The sequence below is a fragment of the Centropristis striata genome, chromosome 12, assembly GCF_030273125.1.
Source record: "Centropristis striata isolate RG_2023a ecotype Rhode Island chromosome 12, C.striata_1.0, whole genome shotgun sequence".
NCBI classification, from domain to species: domain Eukaryota; kingdom Metazoa; phylum Chordata; class Actinopteri; order Perciformes; family Serranidae; genus Centropristis; species Centropristis striata.
In genome coordinates this window covers 13024498-13050743 of record NC_081528.1, presented here as the reverse complement: position 1 = coordinate 13050743, position 26246 = coordinate 13024498, and the positions used below count along the sequence as shown (strand labels likewise).

Here is a 26246-nt window from a genome sequence, read left to right as displayed (position 1 = left end):
TATAATTGAAGATTGATTGACAGCTAGATCAAAGCTACTCAATCTTGTTCATCTGTACACATGACTGGCCCAGTGAGCTTCTCATGGCAGAATTTCACAGATAATATTGATTACTGTATTCATCAACAACTGCAAATACTGTCTGAAGTGCCCTTGAGCAAAAACAACAGACCTATACCTCGCCCACACTGTGAGTCACACTGGGAAACAACTTTTTTTCCACTAATTAAATGAATGATGATGTTAATGATGGTAATATTTAATCATCAGTTCCTATTTCCATCTGTAGAAGATACTGTTTTGTGCATTATTTGTTGCAAAGCCCTATAGCCAGCATTATTTTATAATGATCATTTTTAATCAGCATCAGTTTATATTAATTTAAATGAATATTGTATGTGTTATATTTTGCAACAGTTGTCATGAAAGCTCCAGTAACAAATGCAGTGTGTGCAAATGCAGTTGGGCCCAAAACCTCTAGGGGGCCCACCAATACTAACTGTCCTATCACCCACAAGTGATCCACAAGTGTAGTCGCTGGAAATACTATTCTTTTTATAAATTTCACTTGTTTTTTTATGAATTCACATTTTCAAGGATTTTCAGCATTCAAGGGTAAGGCAGTAAAAGGATTATCCATCATGCTTCATCAAATAAAAGAGAAACGTGAAGATCCATTAGGACAAACAGTAGCAGGGCTCCAACACAAGCTGTTTCCTTCCCCTTTGTACGTCAGAAAGTGAATAAAATGAAAAGCATCACATTAATAATCTTGCTGACCAGAGTACAGCTCCCTCTTCTGTCCACTTCACTTTCAAAACCTCTTAAACTTCACATCCTGTCATCAACAGGTGGAAAAATATGACCCGTGAAAGCCCTTTAAGTGATGGGGTCAAAGGTCACAAGAAATGTAATAAGTCCCAGCCCTGAGAGGACTGAGCCTCTTGGTTCTGCTGTGTCGTAATGTAATAATGTGATACTTTATTGATCCCTGCTATGAAATGCTCCATTTCCATGCCCCTCTATCTACAGGGGGGAGAGCAGAGTACTGACCCTGACGGGGGCAGGAAGGTAATGACCTGCAAAGGAACACTTTAGCAGGGCAGATCATTTCAAGCATGGACTGCTGAAGGGTGGTCTGTCTTTAACTGTGAGGTCAACCTGTCCAAGTGGGCAGGGCTGGACATCTGTTGACACCTGCTGCAGAGGCAAAGCAAAACATCTGCAGACAGTATCCGATGGCCTAACCTGATACCACCAATATGTTTGTGTGTGTGTGTGTGTGTGTGTGTGTGTGTGTGTGTGTGTGTGTGTGTGCACATACATACATGTTTACACTTTCATATTATGTCTTCAGCTTTCCCACAGAAGGTCCATAATGAATATAGTTTATATTTCCCTAAAACAGATTAATAATGATAAATTACAAATAGGGATCTCAAACTTATATTATTTCAAAGTATAAAGCAACTCCAGGAACATTTTCTGATATTAAAAATGCTAAAACACATGAATTACTCGTATATATTAAAGCATCTACAAAGGCCTTTTATTTTGTGTTGATTTTAGTGGCCCCTGTGGACAAAAGCATTAGTGTTTCCATCACCTCACGTCTAAGGCTGGAGACATACTTGCTGTTCTACAACATTGGGACACAACTGGCTGTGCTGTGAACAGAATTGTTCACATATTTTCCTGTGGACAACATGTGTTACTGCAGCATTCCAGCAGAGGGCCCACCAGAGAAGTGAGACCATTTGGCACTACTGGATTTGCAGTATGTGAATAAGAAACATGGCAACACTCCAGGAAGTTCCTATATTGTTGATTCTGAGATCATCATTGATCATCATCAAGAAGTGACAGCAGGGCTATCGTAGCTGATATGTAGGCCGATAAATCAAGCATGTGGTGAAAATGGTGAGTACTACTCCTAAACTGCCCTTACCTGTCATGTATATTGGTGTTAATATCTGGTGACATCACAACAATCGCTCCAAACAGATGAAGGATGCACAAGGCAGCCATCATGCCAACATGTATTTAACAGCAAGTATAATTCTCGACTTAAAAATCTTGATCTGACTAGTACTTGCATTTGTCTTGGAAGTGAGTCAAGATAGATAATGGTCATTTTCGTTGTCCTAGTACTTGTTACTCTGCTCAATGACAATAAAGTTGAATCTCATTTCATGACTTTTAATACATTTTTTTATTTAAATACAGCTGTTTGCAGGATGCATAGCAATGAGGTAATAATGAGGTAAAATCTATTTGTGGCTGTGCAAGATTAATAACTGTAAAAGATGATGGTGAAGCATAGCAAACTTAGTTTTTTCCATCAACATAAATTTATTTTTTAATGTAAAATCATATTATGCGTATTATGTATTCCCTAATAAAATTAAGAGGAAGAGGGCCAATTCAAGATCACTTTAAGTACTATTAAATTCCAAAATTCTCTCCATCTGTTAAATGACTGAATACGTTTTTTTTATCTTACCCGTGCTCTATCACTGTCCCTTTTTATTTTTACTTTTTTTTGTTCTTTGGCCAATTCTTTTCTTTTTCTCTTTGCTGATCCTTCCATAATATCAGCAGTCACCACAAAATATTGAATTATCTGAAGAAAAATCTTTTTGAACTGCAAAGTTTTTCTTGAGAAAATATAAACTAGGCTCTTCTGGACGTAAACTGTTTTGTTTATGCAGGTCATATAGAGGCATCGTCATTAAATTGAGACTATTTCATAACCAGTTAAAAAGTCCTCGCTGTTGCTTTAACTCCTACAATGGTGCACAATTAATATTACAGCATATTGTAAATTGTATCGTAAGAAGTGTGAACAGGAACTGCACCAACTTTAGTTGTGGAAGGTCGCTTTCACAACCCAAGTCCGTTTGGTTAGTCCGAATTAGAGTAAAACTGATACGTGTGGTTCGTTTGGATTTAGTCATTCTTTCATACTGCAGAAATGTAAGCGGACCAAATTAAAAAAAAATGCAGAGGGGCATGTATGAAGGTGGAGGACTGGAAATCTACTCACACCATTATTTACTATTGGTTGAAAAGTTGGCGGTGAAAAATTTTAACACGGAAACAAACAAAGCAACATGGAACCAAGCGCAAACCAAGTATGTTTAATTATACTGGTCGTGATCTGCTCTGGTGTTCCAAATTAATTTGGAGGGAAACACTCCGGGTCGTCAACAATGTGTGATCGATTATTTCTGATGTGCTGTGATCAGACACCTGTAAAATCAGAAAAGGCAAGTCTTGATGCTCGTACCATAATCTGCTTCTACCACACGATTTCCCAATAATATTCGAATAGTTTTCCGTGTGTATGTGCTGGATGGTGTGCGATTTAAGCCCTCTCTTCTGCATCAGTTTGATCCATTGAAAACAGTAAAAACAAAACTTTATTAACTGACAGCTAAGCATAATACGGACAGAAAGATACTTCCTAAGGGCACTGCACTACTGTTGATAATTCTGCAATGACAAATAAGTGTTTTGGTTAATTTCCTTTAATTGGGTTGGATTCTGGTCGGATTATGTTCACAGTGCAATCGACCCGCACTAGGGTCCGTTTGGAAACGGGGACCCCCTCTTGAAGTGGTCTCAGACTGGTTGTTTTGGTCCGCACCAGAATGACCAAACGAACCGTAACAAGTTCAATTAAAACGGCCTAAACTTTGGGCTGTGAAAGTGCCCAGAATCCAGGTGAAAATCAGTTTAAACTGATCTCCCTTCATTAAAAAAAATGTATATTTATTGTATGTAAATATAACACGCCTTTTAGCTCACAGATGGTTAAAGAAACAAAATAAGATCCAGTTGATTCTTCCATTAAAAATAGCTTGAGTTGAATAACATAAGAAGCCCTCGAGCCCATGAAGTATTTAACTTCCATAACGTCTATGAAATGTACCCTTAACACGATGCACAAAGTGTTATCTGAGAAATGATTACAAATTGTGATAAGGTTTTGTGAAGCCACAGCTGCAGGCTGTTAATGACAGTGAATGCACAGTAGTGTGATGTTGTGTGAAAAAGCAGACCAAAGCTAAAGCGGAGTCTGTAAACCCCTCAGGCTTTTAGTCCGTCCAGCACAGCGACTGAAACTCGTCACCACACAACAGCTTCTCCTCAGGTTACAATGCTTCTCCGCCCCTCAATGATTTCTTGGAGCCTCTAATTAGTGCCCACACTTGTGTTTGGCATCCAGAGAAAGGAAGATTGAGTGTCAGTCTTTTCACTACTGCCATCTATTTGTGTTGACCCTCTGGTATTCTGCGCCTGAGCTCCTCAGACAGAGAAATAAGTCAGTACATTTAGAATAAAGCCATCTAAACTTCTCCTTTTCCTTTTATAATTTAGTATGTCAAGCAAATGTAGTCTCTTATTTCAAGTACAAATCTCTTAAAATGATCATCTTTGTTGGTTAATACCTCTTTTGTCCCCTCAATTGCCTAATTTATCAGTCAAATCTTTTGGTATAATTAAATTTGATTTGTTTTAAATTAAAAAAGAAAGACAAGAGAAGGGCTATTGCCACCACAGAAAAAGAGAGATCTCTTGAATATACAGTGCAAAAACACAACAGCATTACAGAAGAAAACAAAAAGTGTTTTAAAACAAAGAATCAAAACAGTTGCTAAAGCCTTCAACAAAAAGCAAGAATCTTGCCTTCTCATACTGTATGCACAAATATATTAAATGTTTCTTTGACTGCAGGGCCACCAAAAGTTTTTTGAATAGGCCTGTAAGTCTTTCTGTTTCTCGATGACGATGAAGACCTGCACCTACATTTCTACAGGGTGCCCCATATCAACCTCAATTTCCTCGTCAGCTGTCAAACTCAGAATCAATATCAAAGTTAATTATTTTTAAGTGGATGGGACATAAAAAAAAAGAAAGTAAAAGGGCTGTGAGATGTTTCTCACAAACACTGGGACACAGGCCTAACCTCCCCTTCTGGCTGGGAACCAGGCGTTGACAGATGAACCACATCTTTTTTAAACTTCGCTCCACAGCTGTGGACAGGAGCTCCGGGCTGCTTTGTAGTCACATCTGTGAACTGGACAGCTGGATGTTTGGAGAAAATTACAGTTTGATGTGTGGTCGAGCCAGATTGGAAGACAGCTTTTGCCATACCAAATCCAGACCCTGCGATTAAGGCTGATCAAAGATGCAGGTTTTGCAATGAACGTAGCTGAGAGGATTGATTGCTGATCACAACCCACTTTGTGGCCTCCTGGCTCCAAGACAGAAACACTCAAAAGTGCAATGAACAGTTTGCAAAAGGTCAATAAAGTTTCCAAATAATGATTTCTAAAGTGGTCTGAGACACCACGTATCTGTGTGAATCCCAGTAAAACTTAGGTTGCAACTTGGAAAGAGTCCAAGTTCACACTGAGTGAATCTGTCTTCACACATCTTCCTCTCCTGATCCTATTACTTTAATATTATTTTAAATCATGAAAACCCAAGTAACACAGACCTCCCGATGCTCGCTGTACTAAATTCGCTGGCTCCTACAAATTTAGAGCATTGTAGCCACAAAGTAATATCCATCTAATCACAACAGCTGTCTGGAATTCCAAAAAATCAAACAATTTACATAGCAAACATAACCTCCGAACAACCCTTTAAGAAGCTTGCAGCAATGCAAGCAAATCTGGGTAAAGCCTTCAAAGGTCTGATGAGATTTTCAGCTGTGGCAAATTGAATGATTAATCCAAAGCAGCAGACAAGTAGACAAGGAAGAGAACATTTTAATTGTGGCTGTTTAAGAATAACATTTTCCGGTCTCTAGCTCTGCTTCCAGATACAGATCGATTTCTTTAAGCGGGTTGCCCTGGATCTCTAATTACTGCCACCCCACCAAGCCTTCGTAACCTTTCGGCCCAGCTGTCTAGAGAAGAGGAGCTGCAGTGCAGAACTCGGGGTAATGAAAGTATATTCCTTTCAACCTCTATTTACCGAGGGAGGCTTTGCTGAGCACAACTGCTCTTTTCCTGTAACATCCTGCTCTCACTCACACAGATACACGCCTGTTGCTACCCACTGCAGCCACGGTTTCTTGCTTTGGTCAAAAGCACTGTGACAGCAGTTGTTTAAAGAGTGTGTCTAATTCACTGATTCAAACCGACGACCCCCCCTGGTCAAAAGCTTCCTTTGCTAATAATTCAGTCAGCCACCCAGTGCACAGCTTTCTGCCTTCAGTGCCAAAACTCAAATGCATGCCCTCAGAACTCCAGGGAACAATGTCTGTGCATACATCCCAGCAAAACAACTTGCCAAAGGGCTGGCTTTACTAAACCAAGCAAGTTTGTACCTGGATCTCCATAGCTGACATGAGTAGCAATTTGAGGATTAGAAAATGGGAAAATTGATGTTTCTGAGGGGGAAATGTCTGTAGGCGAGGGCAGTGACTTAGTGTCTGCAGGTTAATTCCCATAAGAGGGGAATACAATTATTGTATAATTGCAATGTTGCTCACAGAGCGGCTCTCTATGGATCTATTCATTCAAGGGTTTCCAAAGGATTCATATTTCAAACACTAAAGCAGCACTGTTTAAAGAGGAGTGTATACAAGTTTATGGAAGAAAAGTTACGACCGGTAGAACTTAAATTACTTTGATGAATTGCCTCTCTCCCTCTGCCTCTTTACTTTTACTGAACTTAGCAGTGCTATCAAATGCAAACAGCATATGGACATAAACATATGAAATCAGTAGTATGGCTTTGACTCTTGCAGTTCTCCTCCTCCTACTTTTTTTGTGATTCACAGGATCTTAAACTCATTGCACTCTTTAAAGTTACTCCTGATAAAAGCCACGAAAGAGTAAAAGGAGACACCTCAGGAAAATATCACAAATGTACAAGATAAAAGCAAATAAGGCATTCGAAATTAGTTGAGTCAAATATTCTTGATTTTCAAATGTTATGACCATGTCAGCAGCATGAAATCTATACCAACGTCATCGCTCCAGAACTCTGAGGTGCTTTCCACATCTCAGATTTGTTCTGAAATCTGCTATTAATATACATGTGGTTTTGATAGCTGTTTCCCCAAAAAAATACTGACCAATCAGAGATTAGATGGAGTTCAGCATGACGACATCTCCCTACAGAGCTAGTTAGCTACTTTAGCACATCCATGATAAATGACTGCAGCATGGGTAAGATCGTTGCAGCTAAAGCTGGGCAATTAATGAAAAATGAATCAAAACATGACATTCAGAACCTCTAACAGACCTAATCTTGCCCTTGAGTCTGCCCAGTCCAATCCACGACGTGGAAGCAACATGGAGGAGAACTCAAACACCGAGCCAACTGAGCAACTCGAGCGGCTTGTACCCATAAACAATGCCGTATCCGTTCAGACACATTTTGTCAAATGTAAACGCTGCAAGAAATGCAAGTTATTTATATTTTACTGTTTTAGAAAAGTTGATTTCTACTTTAAAACTAAAATGTGACATTTTCCTTTCAAGCAATGCTTTGATTTCAGTTCTAGCATTCAATAAATAACCACAATATAGTTAATCTGTATTTGTTTTCTTAATTTCTTTAAAATCGCAAAGATATACATACTTTTGTTAGAAAAAACATCCCAGCTTTGATGGCATATTAACAGTCGAGACCATGTCAGTGAACTATAAGGCCAAAAAACAAAAACAAAATAATCGTTCATAAATCGTAATCAAGGTAAAATGTGCGGATATAGATTTGAGGTTATATTGCCCAGCCCTAATTGCAGTTATTGTTCATGTATGGACATAATGTTTTTTTGCATTGATATATAAAAATGACATAGCACCTCTACCGTGCTTTCATGTTAACTTGTATCACACTGTTGGATGGATTTATCCTACTGATTGGTTATGGCAAATAAAACAAACCACAAACCAAAAAAAAATGATTAAAGAAAAAAGATAAGAAATCATCTAGCATGGTTGCAATGCCAGGCTGAATGACTGTCAACAAAAATGCAATTAAGCCTGGCAACTGTTCATTAAACACAGGATTGAATTTTACTCCTTGATTAATTTCTTGCACACCAGATGCAGCTTTAGATTCAACGGCCTTTGTTCTACACCTTAGCCGGCCCTCTGTCTGGCTGTTTGAGGCTAATTATTAGGGCAAACAATCTAATTTGGAATTCTGCACCTGCAGGAACTAAATTAAAAACCTGCAGCTTTAATTGAAGAAAGTAGGTAAATATGATTTAGTCACACCTAGTAAACCCAGTGGTGTGTTATCTAATCAATTACTAGTGCTTCTAGATGTAATTGTAACTCATTTTTTAACATCACCTTTACATCCACACACACGCACACGCACACACACACACACACACACACACACACACACACACACACACACACACCACCATGACTTATATCTGATGAAAACTGCTGCAAATTCTCCAGAATCAGTGGGTTTCATTTTTATGTGCTTGTTTGGGGAATTGTTTTGAGAAATGACAGCTAGATGGAGACGCTAAGCACTTAACTCCCAGTTTGCCCTTTTAATAGTCTACACAGGTCATTAAGCCTCTGACTGTCCACATTTTGACAAAAGGCCTCCCAGCACTACTCTCTGACAGCTCATAAAAAAAGGCCTTTCAATCATCTGTGCCCCTTTGCCTCCACAGAAAACCCGCTGTTTGATGCAATTATTATCCTCAAAATATAAACACGGAACAAAAGAATGCAGCCAGCCACTAAAAGCCTTATTTTATCTTGGTGAATATTCATGAAGCTGCACTTAAGGAACAATAGCCATGTAATTACCTCCTGAGATAAATGGTTACAAAACACATGCAGCGCTTGTAGAAAGTGGATATGTAGATCTGGGGATATACTTTTACTGAAAACTTCACAAGTCAGTTCTTAAACCAAGCAATCAAGAGCTGTGGCAGCCAGTAATTAGCATGTATACGAAGAACTGCAGAGTTAGTTTCCAATAAATAACAAATGTATTACGGATTAGTGAATTGTTGGGTGACTGATCAGGAAAAAGCTGCTTCATATAAGAGCTCCAGGACCGAATATTTATACAGAGGTATAGGAACTAGCTGAACGTGGTGGAATATTAACCAGCTGAAAGTCTGGTATTACTCTCAGGTGTGTGGAGACCAAAACAGAGATTAAAGTAGAGTGATTATTGGACTTTGTCTTTGACTGGATGTGTAAATAAGCAATAAGTTGATGATATATCAATGTTGTGTTTACTGCTTGCTGCGCTGTTTCTAATTTTTGAACTTTTACGAATGCACTGATGTTGTCACTGTTTCTCCTTTTTAGAGCAACAGCACAACAAAGACAGGAAAGACGATTGGTGGGAGCAGATCGTCTGGACACTGATGTTGCAGGTGAGTGTCGGGCTTTTATCAGCTTGTTGTTAGCTGTGTCGTCAACCCTCGTCATAGAAACAAAACTCAGGCACAGCATTTGAAGTGTTCTCCAGTCCACTGCCAGAGAAAACCATGAGGCCTATAAGGACATCATGAGGTGCCATCAGTGGAAAAGAAAATATATTTTTTGCAAAGCTTAAAATTCCTGGGTATTTGATTTTATGATATAAATTGTCTTAGCTTTGGGCAGTTGAGGGGAGGGGAGACAAGTTGACCTTGTGCAGATGCCTATTTCTTGGGATTACACAAGATTATTGTTCATTTTTAGCTGCTAGCTAACCTGCTTTAATCGGTCATGGTTTTTTGTTCAGTCTGCTCTGACTCGTCTGAAAGGTCTTTTAACCATAGCAGTTATCTGATACACATGTGCCTAATATTAATGCTTCTTTGTTTACAACACCCATTTTAATGATGCAGTAATTATTGCTATTAGTACAATATTTTGCAAATGGTGACGTGGTGAGAACGGATAAATTATCATCTAGAAGCTACTTATTTGTGTCAATTATAAGCAATCACTTAAGTTGGAATGACTCATTTGTGTTGTGAATACATAAAATACTCATATTACTCATCCTGGGAACAACACTGAATGGAATAAGTGGTTATTATAGCCGCAGCCCTGAGATACTAATACACGCCAGTATTTGGCAGAAAACACAGCTCCTACAAATTATATTTATTATATCTTTAAAGTATCATCATTTGTTTGATTTTTTTTCACTATAAATCATTTTTAGTGCTTTTTAAAAATGGCACATGTTTACATTTTCAATCACCATGTTGATGAGTTAGGACATGATTGCAAGTTGCAGTATGATCTCATTATTATGATTAGTATTTTAGGAAAATATCCTTGGTCACAAATGCTTATTTTTTGTATGTGAATTTCCAAATATGCTTCGGTTCTCTCTTTGAAATGAAAGCACGTATAAAACAATGTGTGATATGTGGCTACTGAACTAATATGGTTTCTCATCTCATCTGTATCCGTAAACAAAAAGGCTTTGTAAGAGCAGAGTGATGAATTGACTGCTCAGCATAATAGAAACAGCAGAGACAGAGTGCTGAAAAATGCTTCATGTCCACAGCATGCAAACATGTCAATGATCTGCCTGAGAAAATCCATCACCGCAAGCATCCGATGCTGCAAACTACGCAAAAAAGCCAACTCAGTGACCCGCTTTTAATCTCAGCTCAGGCCTGTCGACAGGTGTGAAGGCAGATGAAGTGTTGAACAAAACTTTGGCTGTCAAGGCAGAAAATGAAAGATAGATTTTGACAAACAGAGTTGTGCATGAAAGATCTGCCTTGTCAATGGCGGGTCATTAGTTGGCGTGGTTTCCGGGGCCATTTTAATGTTGTCGTCTGGTAAAAGCCCTAATTAGAGGCAGCTGAACAGATGTAAGATATGGAGGGAAAAGAAAAAAGGAGGGGAGAGGGGGCTTAACACCTTTTTTTCTAACTGGCTGGTAACCTGTCTGTCTTTCTCTCAGCATTACTCATTCAGAAGGTGTCCTTTCGAGGTGTTATCACACGATCTCCTCTGTGAAGAAGAAAATGGAGCGAAAAAAAGATATAAAGAGAGAGAGAGTAAATGATTAACAGTCTGGTCAGTCTATTTTTATAGCTTTAAAGTGCAATTCTGTAGAACAACCTGCAGTTTTCTATATGTTTATTCACTCTGAGCAGTTATTGCATATCATTGCATGTTTGCACAGCACTTCTGTAAAGCAAACATTGTGAATGGTACTATCAGGTATTTCTGCTTGAATTTTTGTTTTTGTTTGTTTGAATATCTGTACACGGTGCCCAAAAGGATTTGTGTGCACAACTGGGAAAATAAATAGCAGCATTTGTTTACCAGTTACTGCCACAAATGTTTAACGTCTGATTTAGGCCTGAGTGAGGCAGATAAATCTCAAAACAACTACTGACCGTGTGTGTCACGTACACATTAACGTTCATCAAACGTGCCAAGGCTGGAAACACAATGAAAACTCTAGTAAATAATGTTTTCCTTTCCCTAATGCCCATTACAGGCTTGAGTGGCGCCCTGCCCAGTTTATGTCACATTAATTATCACCTTGAGGGGAAACACAAACTCACTCCTCACTCATTCCAAACTTTAAGTCTTTAAGTACATTCAAGATTAAAGGCCTCAAATTTACATTTTTTTTTTACTTTTTTGAATTTTTTGTCAGTCTCTTGTCTCCAGCGGTAACACTATTGTGCCACCAACAGCACTTGAATAGACCTTTGTCACATTGTCAATCACACGTCTAACTCAAAACATTAATAAAGGCTGTGCCTCCTTTAGTTATGCCAGTTCAAGGACTTTTGTGTTGTGCATTCTGGCCCATTGGCACGGCTTACTGGCACACCTAAATGGAGTAGGGCATAATTTATTAGTTACACCTGTGCTTTTCCTGCTATGACAAGTCAAAATGTCTGCTGGGAGAGATGCCTATTAGCTAGCCAAACCCCTCTAGGATTAAGATTCTTCTTTTAATTATGTTTCTGAACAATACAGTCAAAATGCATCCTACTCCAGTAAATTACAGCATGCCCAAGACGTCTTCCTAGACTACATACAGGCAAATGTGATGATTTATGGAGGGCTTCCATGGTGAAAAACTCCGACTGACTTTTCACGTTCCTTCCAGTCCTAAGCTTATCTGACATCCTCTGATTACACCATCTAGTTCCTGTGTGTGATTCCAGATCCTATTTTAACATGCCTGTGCTTCACCACTTGACTGAATTTGTCATATGGTGTATTACTCAACTGGTACTGAGCCACGCAACACCTGGGTATTAATCTTCTCCACACCTCTGCACCAAGTACCTAACCACAACCAGATCAGATTCCCTTTTTAATCATCAAGTATGATACATTTACAAGCATTTAGCATGGCAGCGTGAGCAAAGACAACTCAGCCACTTATTGTACGCACTGGCACACGGTGCAAGTACTTGTAGAAAGACTTCCGCTACTGTAGTTAGCAGTCAACACGACGTCCAAGTAACAAGAGGGACAGAAATAACTGGGCTTCTCTTTCTGACTTACTGGAAAAGACTTTGTGTTTCTGCACTTGGCTGTTGAATGAATTAAGTGCATTCTTCCAGTAAATCAGTCAGGGTTGCCAAGTTATTCACCGTTCAAGGACAACCGCTCCTCATGCTGCAACAAAGTTAAAGATTGCATGTTGTATCATACTCAGCACTCAGTTACAGTTTTCTCAATGAACACTTGGGAGTTGAATAGAAAAGGGAAAGCCAATTTTCGTGGTATAATGTACACCGCTTATCCCCATGGAGTCACCGATCACACAGGCATTGTCAAATCACACTTCTTTATGACATCACAGTGTAAAAATGAAGTAACCTCTAGCTTTGAATGTCAACTTCTGTCCTCAAGTACTGGCTTGAAATGCCAGTTTTTGTTTGATGATGTAAAACTGATTAAGTTTGATCAAGTAAAACTGAAGATGTGGTCAAATATATCTAGTATATAAAAAATAGAACTAGATGCTATCCTCATTTTAGCTGTTATATGTTATATTTGCATACTGTGTTCACATTTGCAACATTTAAATTCTTCATTGATCGTGATTGGATTTTGGGGGTGTTTTGGCTTAAAAATGTTGATCCAGTAAGTCAAAATGAAGAAATAATTATCAGGTCATATAGGTGAGGTTGTGCTGAAAAATGATGCCAACATGGCATGGTAAACATTTTTTAACTGGTATATACAGGCAGACTACCAAAATAGCCCAGAACTCCAAAATGTTAACTAAAATCAAAGGTTGTAAAGTATGTCCTCTATTACCCTCAGTATAAGCTTCCCTCTTCAGTGAGTGTTATGGTAGAGTAAAATTCCAGATCAGCAGCAGCAGAAGCTATCAGAGTAACAGGGTATGTAGCTCCAAGACAAAACATTTTCCAATACCACGGACAATCCGGTATTTCCGAGGAGCTGGCTTGAGTAAGAGGTAATTTCACTCTTTTATTAAATGGAGATTGCTGCAGATCTTGTTCAATGTGCAGACTGTGACTCAAAAACATGCACACACACAGTTGGCAAAATCATTCCAGTCAGTCATAAGACCTAATATCTAATGTGCATTTTCATTCCATTTGGGCCGTAGAAATGGATACCGCCCCATGGGGATCTGGGTGTAAGCATGCCACGACCCAGCGTATCCAGTCTGCACCCAAAACCTATTTGTGCTTTGGGAAAAGCCATACATTCTCAAAATAGTATGTGTGATTGGGTTACCGTCTCCGTATGCCACCGACATAGTGTCGTATATCACATCTCACCATGTGCTAGGTGACATAATCCAGCCTGCATGGGATGCCGCTATGCTGATGATTACTGGGACAGGTGTGTTTTTTATCCCCCCCCTCACACGCCCCACCTTAATGCATTAGAGCTGGGATATTTCACATCTCCATTTAATAGCTTCTGGTTCTTTTCTCACTCTCCTCCGATGGCATATAAAGAAGAGACACAGTAGTGGCTTGATTTCCATGGGCATGCATGACTTCTGAGTTAGTATTGTAAGTATTTTGGGTAATGGAAACTGAAAGCAAGAAAAATGACTCCACATAAGCTTTGGAGGGATGAATATTTGAGTGATGACGCACTGCATGCTTCGTGAGCAGTACATGGAGGAAAAAGGTGATTTTGATGATACATTTGCTATGCATACATGAGCTCCAATGGGCCAAGAAGACCAGTGTCCCATTAGTATCTTAAACCTAAGGCAGGGCTGGATGATATGGCCGAAAGCATCTCTCCTATGGAAGATAATTTCATATCTAGATGTACAATATAAATCATGATATAGCATTATTTCAGGTAATTCAATAAATAATCTGTACAAACTAACCAAAGCCTATCTTTGTATGCTCTATTTTAGCAAAACAGCGCCAAGGATTAGACCTTAATGACGACTTAACCCAGTTTATCTGCTGGTTTTTAGACAGTAGACAATAGAGGCAATGTAGAAAATGTATATAATAGATATTTTTTATCGTTTTGATGATGTATTGCAGAGCCCTAGACTGTGGTTCATAATGCTGCTGCAGAAAATGCACATTTAGAAGTGATTTACTTACATATTGAGTCTACAAAACAGAATAGTACAGATTGGGAATAAAATCCAACTGAAAACTTAATGTAGTAGCCCATTCTTCTCTAGATTAACCCTTTTTCTTTTCAGAGATGATGCACAATTTGATTAAACACAGATGTAGAAAACAAACCAGCATTGCCTTTAAAAAAAAATCTAAAATATAGTAAACCAGAAGCAGTTAGTAAAAACCAGATTGGTTGAAGTTTAACTTATTGGTAAAATGCCCAATGAGATATTCATTAATTCAAAAATAATGGACACCATGCAGCCAACCGAGTATTCACTCTGACTATGGAATATGTATAGATATAATATACAATAACTGAAATGTCATCAACTGGAAAGATGAGTGTACTGGTGAACTTACATGTGACTATTTCTGACGTTTACTAGATTTCTATTCTATAGCAGCCTGTCATATTAAAAGTATCAAATCACACATAAGGTGTGCAGTTTCAATAAGGAATGCAATTGCACAAGTCCAAGACAATATTTGGCAATACATGCAGTGAGAAATACGGCCAACATTTGACCCGCAAGCAAGTCCCCATCTGTAAATCCTTTCTGTGTTAAGATGTGATTGAGAACAAACCTGAGCAGCAGTTCAGTATCTGTATGGAATACAAGATGTTCTTTCAAATGTGTTTTGGCAATTGTGTTACTGATTAAGCTAATTATCTCAGTGTAATTGAGCCAATTCCAAGGAGCACCAAATGTACCCTGATGCATTCTGTAAATACAGCACACACTTTTTATTTGCACATCATGTTTTGAAGTCAGTAAAAAAAGCTGTAACTGCAGTTTCATCTTAATTTTATTCTCTTTTCATCTACTCCAACCAGACACCATATCATATCTGCACAGTGTGTCTTCTAAATGGTAAGAGGCTTCACAAGCATCAGTAGCTCTCATTGCTGCTTTCTAAAATTAGCATCATTAATGATGGTGCTTGATAACCGTGAAATGTCTCTGCTGCATCGGATGAATCTAGTAGCTCGGTTTCACACATGCGGAAGCCTCAGTATCGTGATGAAGAGGAAGGGATACAGAGTGAAGAGTTTGTTCCTGTCACATTAATGGCTTTGCATACTCTGACCTCTGAGACAGTGTGGTTATCAAGCAATGATGGTACATTATGTGCAAAGTTTCCGAGGAATTCTTGGAGAAATGCAACACAAATAACTTATTCTATTAGATATTATGTTTCTGCAGGGGACAAACTGAACTAAGTGAGTTTTTTTTATGGTCATGATAATGTTAAATAAATGTTTCATTTGCACAATGTGTTGCCATTTTCCGTTTTCAGAATGAATGTCTGCAGCATTATTATGAATTGTATTTATATAACTATTAAGTTGCTCAATTATTGGAGGTGTCATTCATGAACTAATGGTGGATTACAGGTTTAAACGTAGTTATTTTTCACAAATAAGGCAAAAAATTGAGCACAAATGGTGACTAATATGCACACAATAAGGCCCTAATGGTTGGTTGTTGGTTACATTTCATTTAGCACCTGATATAGAGCTTCTCAGGGAGTATTCATTAAGAAAGTGGCCTGTATGCAGATCATTAGACACTAGTTCATTAACATAGTATCCAGCAGTCTGTTCTCAATGTGATTCGGGAACTCTACCACATTGTATAGTGTTACCGAGAAACTCTTACTCTATCATAAAAGACACAGCTGTGGGATTCTTCAACACTTGATCTGGGTCAAGCTCCCTGTCAGTCAGCTGCAAGGTGATGCCCATGAAGTCGCTGTGAATTGAAGAGTAGAGTCATTACAGGACACTTTGAAATACCTCTCTGATAGGAGGTGATGACATCTGCCAAACTATGCAGACATGCCCTCCAGAGATGATAACCAAGGTCAACTCATCTCGCTGCCAAGATTTTTGAGTCCAGTGGAATTCCAGTTGCCATAAGACAACCAATCCTCACAGGACGAGTGAGGTCTGTATAAAAACACTGCCATGCTGGCGACGTTTCAAACCCTCACAGCCTCAAGTTGATGCTTTATCAATGGGAGCCTCTGTTATAGAGGGAATCAGTGTTGTAACAACAAGAATGGCTATCGTTCTTGCCAGCATTTATAGTAGATCAAACAATCTTTAAAAGCTCATCCTTTTCATAATAAAATTAATTTTATTTCGCTTGAAGATAAATACATTTTCTTGCCTTGACATGCTTGCTTTTTGGTGCAAAATGCACATAAAAACTATTGGTATACTCAAATTCTGATGCAGTCAATAATGATTAAAGTATATAAATAAATGGAAATATGATATGTTATGCTGAATATGTTTTTGAGGGGTTGGGTTAATGTGACTCTACAGTATAATTTTTCTGTTTCTGAATGGAAATGGCATTTCCGATCTGTTTGAGTTAAGTTTCCCGACCCTTGAGTTCTTTAGAGCTGCAGAAAAAAAGTAAACACACCTTCCTTTGTACTGTGTTATTGACACTTAACTGCTATATGCCAGTAAGGGCAGTAAAACAGTAGGTCAGGATGACAATCAGTCCACTGAAAATCCACAAAGAAATAAAAATAAACCCAGAGGGAAGTGCGGAAACAATGCTAACTCGCAGTGAATGACAGGTATTTGCTCTGACAAGTAATCTTGACTTTAGGCAGAAATACTCCGCCCTTCGTGTTTAGACTGCACCAGGCAGACACTTCCCTCTGCTCATCAGAATCAATCTTAGCACTGGGACTATTTACAGTGCCATGTTTAGAAGTCTAAAATTATAAACTGTACATTTTTCTGCTCTGGGAGTCTCAGAGGCATGCACTTGACTCACAATTGCTCATTTTCTTTTTCCTTTGTTTTATTCAGAGTGCTCCATGTTGAGCTGCTTTGCTTGCTGCCAGCTGGTCAGACTGTAGCTACTTGAGTCATTGTGCAGAAACATCTGATAACATTCACCAAATCCTTCCGCTAAGGAAGCTAAATTGCCTTTCGATTTGAGTAATTTCATCCAATAGATAAGAAAAAAAAACATGATAGAAGTGTTATCTGTATTTATTTTGCTGGCAGTAGGTGGTGGTCATATCCAGTCTTTACAATGAAATAGTGCATTGCAATGAAACCTTGACAAAGCCAAACATTTGAAATGATACTGCCAAACTGATGGTGTTGACAACCCTTATCTGCAAACTGGTAATATTTCAGAAAGTGGGTTTCTTATTGGAGGGCACTCGATGGCGGCAGGACAATGAGACCACTACAGAACTGAACGGATAAGAAACTCAGAGCCACTTCAGAGATATTATTTGAAGACATTATTCATCCAGGCAGTGTTTGCTGAGCATGAATGTGTTTCCTCACCAACACCCTGATTTCTATTCATACAGTTTCAGACACACCTGGGAACTACATGTACACTCACTGACCTTGTGATACTGCTCACCCAGTAGCTTGGGGTTAAGTGCCTTGTTCAAAGCCACAGCCAATAATGAGATGAGGGTGTGCCTCGGAGCATAGAGTACATTTCATCAGATTTGTGCCCAAGCAGTTATTGACAGACATTTTTTTAAATCTAGCTTTATCTTTATCTGCTTTTAATTGCTGTCATTGAGTTTGTTTTTCAGTAGTGTTTACATCATATATCTTCCAATACCAACTGCTGCTTTCAACTTTTATTAAAAGTGTGTTTTAGCCAAGCAGCAACCTCCAGCTAAAAAATGAAGCCAAAGTGTCAAAAACGGCAGTCCCTCGTATGGCCACTTGAGGCTGGCTGTCAATCCCCATAGATACCAGCGTTAAAAGTTTCAACCTTACAGCAGAAGTAAATGTTTACAGCCTGGTACATGGTCTATAGGTAATTTCAACATCCATGACACTTGAACTGGAAGTTTATATAACTTATATAACTACTTAATTTTAATTACGAAAAGTAATGCACTGAAAATTGTAGCTATTCAATAAAGAATGCACTGAATTTCATTGCCATCCCACCAAATGTTGTCTGTTTCTGTTGCATCATGTGGACTACAGATGCATTAAGGATGGATGCAAGAGAATGTTTCTCAGTTTGATATTAAGAGTTTTGGGTTTCTGGGCTTTTGGTTTTCTTTTTGTGTTTTCCTGCTGCCTGAGTTTTATCCTGCCAATGAGCTTGCTGTCTGTTTAACTGCCTAATCTGTTCACTCCCCTCTCCTAAGCTTTTCCACCCTGTTCTCCACCTGCACTTCATCCCCTCGTTAGATCAGTTTGTATTTAAGTCAGGGTTTTCAGTTCAGCCTTTGTTGGATCTTTGGTTTTGTTTCTGCCTGCAAGCAAAAATTGTGAATAACAGTTATTTCTTAAATTTGACTTCAGTCTCCTGCATTTTGTTCCACCTGCTCCACTCTTCATGAAATCCACTCAGTAATAGGTTCTTCCTTGGCCCATGCAACACATATCCACCAAGCTTCATAAAAACTCAGCCAGTACATTACCCCTAAACATGCTGACAATCAGACAAACAAACAAACCAAACCACAAAACCATGACCCCTTGGCGGAGCTAATAATATCACTTTGGGGTTTGCAACTTGTTGCACTGCCCCCAAGTGGTCAAAAAATCTATTACTGCAGATTCACAGCATCATGCTAATCCACTTTTCAGAGACCAGGTTACTCTTTTAAATTCTGATTCCGATACAGTCGGGCGCAGACTGATGGTGTCTGTGGAGGCCATTTCTTCTCCAATAGAGCTTAAACCTGTGACCCAGATCTCTTGAAAACTCCCTTGGCTTCTTGAGGAGGAGGGGGAGACGGTGCTCCCGCGCCTGAAATGACAAACAGCAGGCAGGCGGTGGCATGCTTTGCTTGCCAAATACAGCACTCCACGTTTAAATAGTGCTGACAGGGAAAACATAGACACTGTTATCCAGGGTCCCCCCACTCTGGAGTAAGATGTTGAGGGGGAAAACTCCTCCCATCACCAGACACAGACCTGTCTGTATTTAGTGCTCGGGGGTTTCTACTGCCACTATCATGGAAAAATCACATAACGCCAGATTTAGGGATTTTCTTTTTCTTACTTCCATTGAATTTTTACATGGGAACTCATGTGTATAGTGACTCCCAGGATACAATTAAACCTGTAAAAAAATCTGTTGTTAATATTTAAAAAATCCTGTGGCTTGATTTAGAAAATAAGAAACTATTTTAACCATCCAAACCTCTTTTATATATGTCGTTTTCATCCGACAGTAATGATATACTCGGTTAATTGTTGCCCTCTTTGCTCCCCACTGAGTTCATTGAACATTCAAGCCCTCCATTTCCTCTGATGGTTTTAATTCAACCAAGCATACCGGCCGCTGTTGCACTGCCCACTACAATGATAAACTACAGAGTGCTGCATTCATTCATTCAAGCATATCCATCAAAGTACAACCTCTTCTAACTGGAAACAAGCTTTCCCAGGGAAGCGGGCTCAGGAAACATCTGACCTGTATTAAAGAATGCATGGAGATTCCAAGACCGGCTAGTTTTGTTTCACTGGTTTAAGAGGCGTATCGTAATTTCAAATTAAAATACAGAGTTAAGCGCTATGGAAACCACTTAAAATAACATAGTGGAAACTGGAATGCCAGCTGGCCACACTTGAAGCTGCCAGTAGGAGAGGCTTGCACCTACAGGGTATAAATCACTGTTTGGTCTAGTCAGGACAGATTTGGTAACAACGTGCATATATGATTTAAGGCAACATAATGGTGCTTAACTTTTTATGTCAGAAAATATTTGATTCATATAACTTCAGAGCTAAAAGTGTCATACTAGTGAATTCGGGGAACTGCTTTATTTCAATCGCTGAAAGTTTTCTTTTTCATCATTAACTTGGGAGTCTCCCAAGTAATTTCATAATATAAACGGTCTATGTTATGGCCATCAGAATTTCTTATTTCTTTCTGTTTTTTCTATTTTTTTCTGTCACTTTAATGTGGAGGGTGGCTCTAAATAGAACAATACCCATGAGCTTCAGCTACCATTCCCAAGGGGAGGATATTCAGAATGGTTTGCCATTGCTAAAACTACTCTTATGCATCTAAAATTGACCCAAAATCCACCACTGAACTAACATAAACAGCTGAATGCATTATCAATTTTATATAAAGCAGAATATTAAGCCCCAGCTCACTATTAGTGGCACACCCAGCTGAATTTAAAGCTGTGATTAGATATTAGATTAGATATTCTTACAATATGTGTTTTGGGAATTGTTGCTGATTTCTCCTCTGAAGCTTTTATGTACATTATGCAGGGCATGTGATGAAAGAGCCAGATAATTTCGAATGCAGATGCTAATCTTCCAGAAGGAGAATTTTGTGCCTATGCAAGCCTTATAAGGTCCTAAACTGTCAGTCATTTAAATGTTGTCTATGGAAGAAATGAATGGGACTTTTACATCACCACTTCTCAAGTGTGCTATTAACAACTGTTCTCAGCAGCATATTAATGAATGGGTGATGCACACGTCACAGTACACCTGAAGGGCCACCCACTCTCTTTCCTGTTTTTAAGTCCCCCCTCTAAAGTGCTTGTTTTTCTGCATCATAATCTAATGAATGCACAATGCACCTCTGTATCTCTGTATACGTGGAAAGCTGCACATGGTCCCTATGGGCCTGTGACCCTTATAACCCCAGTTCTCCCCCTAATCTCGTAATCTTTAGCGGAACAGCCGCCTCTGTGATCATTGGCAGGTCTAGCATGGTGCATACCTTCCTCCGGTGGCGCTCAGGGGGGATATGTGGGAATATCTGCAGGTAATCCACATCTCCCACTAATATTTGCAGCCGGATTTTTCTAATAAGACCTGGGCCTGTGTTTATGGGTGGGCTAGGTGGGGGTAAAAACATGACCTTCTACGGGAAAGTGAAGCCAGACCACTTAACCGAGAGAAATTATATGAAGAGGCACTCCCTGAGATGACCTGTATGATTAAGAAAGCTGAGATGCATCTTGAGCTGGATTTGCAGTGTTATACAACTCCCGCCTCTGCCAGCAAATCACAGCCTAATGGAAACAGGCATTGTAAACACTGTAGCATGAACAAAGGCCATCTCAGTGTAATGAAACAAGCTTATATAGGCTGTTAGTTAATAAGCCTGAAGACAAGGTGCAGCCAGAGCTTTACTGTGATGTGCCTGAGTCTATTTGCTTAGAGAACATTGATTGAACTTGCTCTTAAAATGCCACTGTATTAGACTATAAATGCTGTAACAAATCACAGCTATGACTCCTGCAAAATACATCAGTGTACAACTAATTTGCTGTTACAAATGTCACTTGGAAGAAACATAATGCTGTCTCTGGTTCATGTTGAGTCACCGTTGACTTCTCAGTGTTTATCCCAGACTAATACTTAATCTATGTTTCTTACAAAACACATTTGCCAATGCAAAGTGGTTTTATTAAATGGTATTTTCAGGAAACAGTGCTTTAACTGAATTACCTTGCACCGCAGTGTAATCATGCAAGAATCAGTGGATCACAAAAACGCAAATCCATCTTGTCAGGCTTCAAGCGATGCATTTGTATCTGCAGACTTGTTTTAGGTGTGTGTGAAGACTAGGAATGTGGAGAGGTGACGTTCAGAACAACGACATCGACGGTGACTTTGATAATGATTGACAAATGGCTTATCCAATCACCTGCCAAGTGTTTTTTGAAAGTGTTTACCCTTTTCCAAACTTCTTTCTAATGAGCTTCTCAGATGGTTCTGTGCAACAAAACATCTGGCAACGTCCCGGTTAGTAACTAAAGACTGCATTAGTCTTTTACCAAACATCGTGACAATAATGATGATATCCTGAAATGTAAATAGCATCCTCTGTAAAATAATTATGAGAGAAACAAAACGATACCCAGATACAAAAAGAGACCGCGGTGGTGTTCGGGGTGGTTGGGTACATGCATTTGCTTTCAATTCTATTGCATTTCTGAAACCATACAAAGCATTTTTGTAGTGCAACTGCAGATGTCATTCCTAGCAATGGTTTTTCTTAATAACCATGAAACCTTATAGCCATGTGGCAAACACATGAAAATGACATATGCAATACATGTTATTGTAACATAACCCTCAGTGGTGGAGGAAGGAAGTGTTCACATTATTTATGACCACAACACACAAAATTTACATCTCAGAGTTCATGCCCATTCTGTTAGCCTTTTGGAGACTTTTGTCCAAATTATTTATTGTGACAGATGGTTACTTCACACAGCACCGGCTCTCAATGGGAGTTAGCCCCCTCTGATATCTTATGGAGTCATCAGCTGCCGCTTGCCAAGTTTAATACGACCAGGGACCATAACTCTCTCTGCAACTACTACTAAACATGCCAGACAGGTCTGGCTCCCTCCCCTCGCTCAGATCGATATCAAATTGTCTCACAGAGCATCAGCAATCAAGCACGCCAGAACGGTGAGCGCTCAGACACTCCAGTCAAAGGTTACAGACTGCCTGGCCAGCTTCGCCCTAAGCCAATGTGTGACCGCTGTTTCAAAGAGTTCTTTGACAGTTTAACATCTCTCCACCCCACATTCCCCCCTCCTCCTCCGTCCTCCCTCTCCCCTCTCCTCCACTCTCTCCTCACTGTTGTTTTCCTTTCTCAGCCGTCCTGATTAAACCTAGAGATCCCGCCGGGAGGCTCTGATTTCCCAGCCCTGACTGTTACTGTAGTGAAGTCAGCGCTGCATGTCCTCACACAAGGCCAGTCAGACCCACTGGCTATAGAAGGCTGAGTAATGAATGAAGTTTGACCAGTGCAACATCTGCAGGATGCAGGCATGTTGTTACTTTGAACTGTAGCCTGTGAGGTCCTGCTGCCTCTTAATGTTGTTGAATAAATCTGCCAGTCCAATGTAAATGTGTGACTTTTTATTGCACTTGCTCTTTAATAAATACTTTAATGCTTTTAAAATCACCTACAAGAAATGTCTAACTGCTTTTATACTTTCCAAGTTTAGAAAAAAAAAATCTCCTAGAACAGTGGGCCAAAATGCATTTAACAGCTTACTATTGTGCACTTATACAGTAGTCAAATGGTGCAATGAAGGGTTTTCATGATTTATTAAAGTTTAAAAGACAAAGCAAGTGTCTGAAGCAAGATAGCAACCACTTAACGGATCTAGAAAGCATTAATATTATATTTAGGTTTGTATTTTTAGCCTTTTTAACCATAAATACATCATAATAACGTATCTAAGTGAGTGTCTTGTGTGTAAAAGCAAATGATAAGTGGATGAAGGAAAATCCCATCAAAAAGTCAGTGTACCAAGGGCATTATTGATTTTTTTTATTGTTTTATTTAAGATTGAGAGATGGTCCTATGTTCCCGACTACACATGCTCGCGCCCACACATGCGCGCAACTCTGCAACAACAAAGAACCAGAAATCTACCAAATTGCAAATGATGGCAAGAAAATCACCGGAGGGCAATTATTTACTTAATGCAACTCAAGGTGGATACAACTTCAGCACAACCTGGACGTAACATTAAACATTGGCAGAACTGGATTTCTACATTTGATAGTGCCGCAGCTCAGTGCAGCTCTGAGGGAAAGCAAATTGCATCGCCTGGAGCTACTGCTGCATGAATGGAGCCTTTTTTATGATCACAGGGAAAACTTCCCCCAGGGGACATGGAATTTCAGGGGGTTTCCCCCCTTAAACATACACGGGTACACTTTAAAGGTAAAAGGTAATTTTGCACTTCCTATCCTGGATAATGCTGTTTGAACTGAATGAAACGCTCTCATTCATTGCAGTGTAAACTCAAGCAAGATGTGAATTTTAAAAGAATGGGCTTAGAGCCCAGTAAGAATAAGCATTTCGTTATGTGTGTGGAAAAAATACCCAAGTTCATGTTTCATTTAATAACTTTTCTAAATGTCACAAACAATGAAAACTTACCGTTCTGCTCCTTTACACTTGGAGGGTGAAATTTGCTGACATGACTTGATTCAGCTTCCGAGCCATATTGTTGGAGAAGCGATGCAAGAAGGAATATTAATGGAAGGATCATTTGGATGAGTGGTGGATGGCGATCACAAAGCGCTGTTGACGGGATGGTTTGTATCACCACACGCACGCGTCGTTAACAGGACACCAGTGCTGTTTTGGACACATTTGGAGAGGATAAAGGCAGAGTAGAATCCACATAATCTTAATCATCAGTCCTTCTGGAAAAAGTGAAAGTTATATTTCCCTAAATCAAGACAAATCCTCATCCAAAAGCTTGCAGACCTTGCCGCTTCTGCGTAATGCAAGTGCGCACCTGTTGGTTATGAGAAAAGTTGGATACTGAGTTGGACAAAGCTTGGCTTTATGTTATTATAATCCTGGAATTAGTTGCAAAAGCGTCCGTATGCAGGCATATCATCTATGGTACAAGATCATTAGAAAAGCGCAGATTCATTTTGGCTAAAGCGCGCGTCCACGGTGCGTTCTTGACTCCGTCTGAATAAATCCCCGCAGATCTTTACGCATTACAGCGAAAGCTCTCTCTCACACACGCACACACACACAGACAGCGAGAGAGTGCAGCAACCTGATACAGTCTGTACCCAGAAACCATTCGCAACACCGAGACGAGTTCTGTTGTCTGGCGTGGTCTCGAGTCATAACTTGGTGGAGACTGAGATAAAATATCGCTGCTCGGACGGGGTTGGGTTTTGGAGACAGCCAACTGACGGCACAACAGGTGCTATACATAAAGTACAACTTCCCAGCCGAGGAAACTCCCCGGCATGTTAACCATTCCGTTGCTGCCTGCTCCAATGAGGTGTTTCACCCACTTTCAGGAACAAATTGTCAAATGCAGTTTTACATGTTTCTGGAAGTTTGCAGGGAAAAAGTGTCAGTGCCTCGGATTAATGAGTAGCAGCACAGTCTGGTATGAGGAAGATAATTTAATATTACTTTGGAGACTATTCCCTCCACATTAGAAAAGTTACTTTGACATCCAAAACACCAGATTAAATACGAACTTTTTTGGGGGGGGAAAGTGAACAATTGAAAAGTCTGCTTTTACTGCAAAATTACAAATGCCCAAATCAGTAGAATTAAAAAGAAAATGATCACAAATCAGCGGCTGAATTAGTCACTTTAAAAAAAAAAAAGAAAGAAAAAACCTAGTTTTTAGACCTAAACTACACATGAGAACATTTGTATTTTATTCCATGTTAAGTAATAGTCTTGTCCAAACACTAGAAGTGTCCAAAAATATTAAAGTATATGATGTAAAAAGTTTTCCACATACTTTTGTCTGTAAAAAAAGAAAGCTCAGTTGTAACATTTTTCTTATTTTGGGGATGAAAACAAAAGTGCTATTTCTTCTGTGTGTATCTCATTGCTCTCTCTGTGTTAGTGCTCATAAATATCTTTTCCCCCCTACTTGTTATTGGCCTACATCACTGTGGGTTTTGCAGCCCACTAACATTTTTTGCCCAGTGCATCATGGTTCATCAAATTTATAACATATACATGGTTAAACAATGGAGTCCACGGTCAATATTCACATCAGGAGCTTCATCATTCAAAAGGAAACTTTCCATAAGAAAATATGTCTAAGTAAGCTTGTTGAAACCATGGAGTGATTGTTTAAAGCCACAAATTCATTTTCCCCAAAGAAAGATGAAAGATAAATGTGTACCCACACAAGACTCTTC

The 26246-nt window shown here is 39.3% G+C and overlaps 1 protein-coding gene and 1 long non-coding RNA gene across 2 annotated transcripts in view; one reads left to right on the top strand and one right to left on the bottom strand.

The window, feature by feature from the left end:
- Positions 1-25257, bottom strand: part of pdgfc (platelet derived growth factor c) — a 50751-nt gene extending 25494 nt beyond the window's left edge. The window contains exon 1 of the mRNA XM_059346866.1: positions 24490-25257. Coding sequence (XP_059202849.1) covers positions 24490-24601 — 112 coding nt within the window. The 5' untranslated portion in view covers positions 24602-25257. The remainder of the gene's footprint in view (positions 1-24489) is intronic.
- LOC131982260 (uncharacterized) lies at positions 1866-23499 on the top strand. The gene is made up of 4 exons (XR_009395368.1): positions 1866-1920; positions 5822-5953; positions 9321-9388; positions 23189-23499. It is a non-coding gene; the product is annotated as an uncharacterized LOC131982260 (long non-coding RNA).
- Positions 25258-26246: the final 989 nt, after the last annotated feature.